The 5,601-nt window shown below is 50.0% G+C and overlaps 1 protein-coding gene; it reads left to right on the top strand.

Moving 5' to 3' along the window:
* The first annotated feature begins 291 nt into the window (after positions 1-291).
* GSTUM_00012245001 (uncharacterized protein) lies at positions 292-2,496 on the top strand. XM_002842436.2 has 8 exons: positions 292-532; positions 594-915; positions 980-1,380; positions 1,433-1,491; positions 1,545-1,745; positions 1,793-1,851; positions 1,905-1,953; positions 1,985-2,496. Exons 2-8 carry the CDS (start codon positions 871-873, stop codon positions 2,425-2,427), a joined length of 1,257 nt encoding a protein of 418 aa, XP_002842482.1. The 5' UTR covers positions 292-532; positions 594-870; the 3' UTR covers positions 2,428-2,496.
* The last annotated feature ends 3,105 nt before the right edge of the window (positions 2,497-5,601 follow it).

The raw sequence follows: 5,601 nt of genomic DNA, 5'->3' as shown, positions 1-5,601 counted from the left end.
TCACTTGTTAGTTTTGTAAGCGTCAATCCGGAGTAGTGCAGCTGGCAACGAATTTTACTGTTTCAGACCCCCCAAGGGATCAGGTACCGTAGGGAAAATCGAGCATAGAGTGAAAACCTATAAAAAATGGCCAAAGTTATTAATCGCCAAGCTGAGTCACTAATAATAGAAGTCTTCAGCGGATAGACTTCCCATCCATCCATTCCACAGCCACCCGTTGCCTTCAGGTTAGTATCCTTTGTACCGCCATATAACATCTCATACCGCCCCGAATCAACTAGAGATCGTCGACGAAAGACGACCTCACTTCGTTTCACCCACAATTCCTTTCACCCCCTCCCCTCTCTCTTCTCAAACCTTGGTATGCCTCCATACCGCGCAAGGACGTGTCTCTGACATGGCCATCCTCAGCTTTACGGAGCTCCTGCTACTCGAGTTCCTGGCGCACTTATCCCACGCTAACCTCTCCCTCGCGCACCGCTGGCTTCGGGACAGTTCCTCCGAAACCCGAAGCGGAATGGGGCGTTCTCGGGTACGCACCCCTCGGAAGAGGTGGACCGAGAGTTGAATTACCTCGTACTAACTTGGATAAGTGCAAACCACCACGAGACGCCTAGGTTTTGACGGGAACGGGAGAAAATGCCAGCAAAACAAATCAATTACTTAGAGGGGAAACTTGGAAGCCCTGAGACAAATCGCTCTTTATCCCAGTTAATACAGTATCATAGCTGGCTCTTGACGCGGTGGGGTAGGGTGGGGTTGTTGCCCTCCAAACGCATCCCGATAAAAATAGCCATCGTGGAGGTCTCCTCTCGCAATAAACCAGCGACAGCGAGCAATCGACCTCACCACCAACTGCTACTTATCAAAATGGTGCAAATAATCGCCTACGAATCCCGCGATGTCCGCTTTCCGGTCTATTCCCTCCTTCGTACCTCAAAATTCCAGGGGGAAAAAGCCGGCTAACCAAACCCTCCAGACTTCCCTCGACAAAACCGGCTCCGATGCCATGAACGAAGCAGGCGACTACTCGGCCGCCTACTGCATCCTCAAAACCGATGGAGCCCACAGCGGCCACGGAATGACCTTCACCATCGGCCGTGGAAACGACATTGTTTGCCGTGCGATCGAGCAAGTGGCCCAGCGCATCGCCAGCCACTCGCTAGAAAGCCTGACAGCGGACATGGGCAAGACGTGGCGATGGCTGGTATCCGATTCGCAGTTGCGCTGGATCGGACCTGAGAAGGGAGTTACCCACCTTGCCCTGGGTGCCGTCGTGAACGCACTTTGGGATCTCTGGTCCAAAGAAGTTGGGAAGCCTTTGTGGAGGTTGGTGGCAGATATGTCACCTGAGGAGTTTGTTAGATGTATTGATTTTAGGTACATTACTGATGCGATTACTCCCGAAGAGGCGGTTGCCATATTGAGAGAGGGGGGGAGCGGGAAAGAAGGGAGGATTCGGGATGCCCTCGAGGATAGGGCGGTGCCGGCGTATACTACATCCGCAGGCATGATCCTTTTCGCTGAGCTCACTGGATCGGGAGCTAATTTTGATATAGGATGGTTGGGATATGGTGAGGATAAGATGAAGAGCCTGCTACACGAGACGTTGGCACAGGGATATAAGCATTTCAAGATTAAGGTTGGAGGAAGCGTGGAAGAGGATAGGAGGAGGCTGAGAACCGCCCGTGACATTATTGGATATGAAAAGGGAAATGTCCTCATGATCGATGCAAACCAGGATTGTCCCGCGGTGTCTGTCAACAAAGAAATCAAAACTGACTATTTCTAGGTCTGGTCCGTCCCAGAAGCAATTCACTACATGAACCAACTCGCAGAATTCAAGCCTTGGTATGCACTCTCCTGCCTTTATATCGATCAGTTTATGGTGCTAATTGATACAGGTTCATCGAAGAGCCCACCTCCCCCGACGACATCCTAGGCCACGCTGCGGTCCGAGAAGCTCTAAAACCCCACGCCATAGGTGTCGCTACCGGCGAAATGTGTCAAAACCGTGTGATGTTCAAGCAGCTCCTGCAGGCCCAAGCAATTGACGTTTGTCAAATCGACGCGTGCAGAATGGGCGGCGTGAACGAAGTTCTGGCAGTCCTTCTCATGGCGAAGAAATTCGGCGTTCCCATCGTCCCGCACTCCGGTGGCGTGGGGCTTCCCGAATACACACAGCACTTGAGCACGATTGACTATGTGGTTGTTAGTGGGAAGCTGTCGTTGTTGGAGTATGTGGATCACCTGCATGAGCATTTCTTGCACCCGAGTGTTATTAAAGAGGGGTATTACGTTACTCCTACGAACCCGGGTTACTCTGTCGAGATGAAGGAGAGTGCTTTCGTGAAGTTTAGCTTTCCGTCAGGAGAGTTTTGGGAGTCGGAGGAGGCTAAGCCTATACTTAATCATTTATCTAAATAGGCTATGGTAGGCCAGGTAGTCACGGGGTCATTGTAAAAGCTAGTTTAACTTAACCTAAACTCTTCTCCATCCCTTCTCCCCTCATCTCTCGTAGAGTTCGCTTCTTAGCTCTCTCTCTAATCTTCTTCTCTCGATTCTTCCTCGCCCTCTCCGCCTTCGCAACCTCCTCCCGCTCCTCGGGGGTAAGCCCCTTGTACTTCTCCAACCCCGCAATACTCTTCCTCTTCGCCTCCTCCAACGCCTTCTCCCTAGCCAAGATCTTCCGCAAGTGTATCCTCCGTTTCTTCCCCGGCCTCTTCCTCCCCCTCTTCTCCCCAACCACCCCGTGAGCGAGTAACACCTGCCCCGTAACCGCGTACTTGAGCGAGCGGGAGCAGGCACGCACGCTCTCCCCGCTGATGGCCACTTCCGCTGCGCGAGCTCTTAAAAGTGCGAGCTGCGCAGCGGTAGGAATGTAATAGCCGGTCGGCCGGGATTGAGATTTCAGCGCGAGGGCGTAAGGGTCTGGGGGCGGGGCCGGTGAGCGGACCCGGACGGTGGTTGTAGCGCTGAATAGCTTGAAGGAGTACTCGTCGTTATCGGGTGCGGAGGTATCGCTGGGGTTTTCTTCGGCGGGAGCGGGTGCGGCTGGGGCAACTATTGTATGGGTGACTTCTTCGAATTGTAGGTCCAGGTGGTGGTGTCGTTGTGGTGATGAGTCGCCGGAACCAGCGGTGGAAGTTGGGGATAGTGAAGGGGAGTAGAGGTCTTCGCGACGGATTCTACCGATCAATCGTTAACAGTGTAGTAGTTAGGGGAGAGTGGGTCAGAGTTGGAGGCGGAGGGGAGGTTACCGTTTTGTTTGGGGTTCCTCAAACATTGTCCTGGTACAGTACCAGTAGTGAGTTGGTATGGTGTTGCAAGAGTGAGGGACAATGGTGTGAGTTCATTCCAGGTCTCCCGGCGCCTTGGCATGGTTATGCAATGAGGGTGATCATAGAGCGTCACTCACATGACAACTGTTCTTACAATACAAGGGATTACCCACCGGGAATAAAGCAAGCCATAATGCTTGGCAGTCACTCAGTCATAGAGTCATAAAATATTTCCAGTAAGGTTCTTGATATAATATCATTGCTCTCTACAAGTCCGTACTTTTTATGGGTCTGAGTGGAGTAAGTTATCCAAAAAGCCGGCGGCCACTCTAGATCTTACCTCTTTCAAACACAACTAAACTACATCACAAAAACAAAACCAGCATCGCCACCACTCCCGCAAACACCCTTGATCAGTCGTGGACATTAGAATTCTGAAACCTATCATTATTCACGATACGGACAGTACGTAGCTCAGTGGCGCAATCATGATTACAGGGTGCTGCTTCCCTGAAGAGCACATTTTGCGGTGCCAATGTCGATTATCACTCTTTCGTGGTGGGAGGGGATACAGTATGGTGGATGGGATTTCAGGTAAATATAGGATATGTATGCAAGGTCTGCCCCCCCCGACTTACCATTGCCCGCTCCTTATTGCTGACATTGTGTTAATAGAAAATGGATGTCCTGGTAAGAGCCTCACAAGCACAATCGATCGGCCGGGCATTAGCTCAAATCGGCGAAAAGTTGGAGGTCAATGAATCAAGCATTATAGGGTTGAATATGGTGGCTAAACGGGCAGAGCATCGCTCCTTCCGGTGGATCAAGAAGTGCGATAATCAGTAGTTTTAGCCTCTGTTGCGAGATCCAAGCCCCGGATTCATATCATGTGTCCCAGAATTTCTGGACTCATGCCTGAATTGCCTAGGTGGACGGAGGTATATGTGCTTTACCTCAAATGGACGTGGGCAATTTGGACAGATATCTGGTCCGCGACCCATCGCTCCAGCAAGAGAAACGTCTGTCGAAAGTCAAAAACTCGAAGCAGTTGACAAAATATTTTACAGAGCGGCAGTGGCGGCAAGAGAGAGGGGTGAAGAGGATTATAGATAGACTGGCGAAACATGCGGCTCATTCAAAGTCCAGGCTGAAAGTTCCCTTTTTCATGAAACCCTTGTGGGATTGTGTTGCATAGCTATCGGTTGACAATATGGGAGGGTTATAGTTCGTCGATGGTGACGGCTAACGCTTCTGTATATTTCATATGTTTCTGGAGCGGCTTTTTTAGGTAATGTCTCTGGTGGTCTCTTTTCTTGCATCCCATGATTGACGGAGGATTTTTTTCATGCTTGTGTTCCCTTTGCTATGGTGGAGTGGCTGGAGGACTGGATACATGTATAGTGACCCAGAGGGGGGCCGGGCTATGTTCGCCATGTTAGATATCAACTATTATTAGCTCCTCCGTTCTCCTTGTAATAAAAACAGGGGACATGAAGTGACAAGAACAATTCATCTCATTCACGGATTCTACCAACGGCAGAAAACTGTCTGGGAGGCAGGGGGTGGCTTTAACCCTACTATATAAGAATAGCCTTCTAATAATTCTGAGAAATATCCTCCCCATAAATGTATTCGTAGTCGCTCATGCAAAAGAATCCGAACTCATCGAATTTCTAAAGCAAGTTTTGAACCCAATGCGCCATATTAAATATGTGGTAGGGATGTGATTTATTGAGATATCGCACTTACTGGTCCGAGTATATTTACATTTCCCCGTACAAGCAATCATCAGTTCGACTATATCTATCCCAGTACAAATTGATTGCATTTAATAATCGTCACAAAACAGTTATGTGACTCTCCACAACAGCAGCATATCTGGTCTTCCTCCCTCTCACATTTAAGTCTCCAACCATCCACCTCAACCGTGCTCACATTACGGCCTGGAGGTAAAACACTCTGCAGGACTAGGTGGGTCTTGGTTCCATAGAGCTGCCGCCAGCCCCATGCCCTCACTTCTGCAATTGCTTGCATCTCAAAGGCCTGCAGTATTTTCTCCTCCTCTAGCGCCCAAGTACCTAAAGGGATTTTAAAAGTACAGCCCTTTCCTCCCCGGTATCTCACCACCTCAGTGTTGAACCCTCTGATCGTGATGGGCCCTAAAGCTCTTTGAAGTTCCTCTTCAGTTCGAAAGCGGGCAATGAGGGCCAGAGGTGCTTTTGTCTTTTTCCTTATACTGGAACCCGCTTTTGGTTGAACTAAATAGGATACTGTTGCAGCGGGTCTCAGGGAGTTGGAAAGAGCAAATATTGTGGCATCT

This window comes from Tuber melanosporum (genome assembly GCF_000151645.1).
Source record: "Tuber melanosporum whole genome shotgun sequence assembly, scaffold_99, strain Mel28".
In the NCBI taxonomy this organism is placed as follows: domain Eukaryota; kingdom Fungi; phylum Ascomycota; class Pezizomycetes; order Pezizales; family Tuberaceae; genus Tuber; species Tuber melanosporum.
The sequence above is the reverse complement of the archived record's forward strand: the minus strand, read 5'-3'. Positions and strand labels throughout refer to the sequence as shown.

Coding starts and splice junctions, on each gene's coding strand:
- GSTUM_00012245001 (XM_002842436.2), top strand. CDS start 871: ATGGTGCAAATAATCGCCTACGAATCCCGCGATGTCCGCTTTCCG. Junction 1,492..1,544: donor GAGGATAGGGCGGTGCCGGC/GTATACTACATC, acceptor CTGGATCGGGAG/CTAATTTTGATATAGGATGG. Junction 1,852..1,904: donor CTCGCAGAATTCAAGCCTTG/GTATGCACTCTC, acceptor TAATTGATACAG/GTTCATCGAAGAGCCCACCT.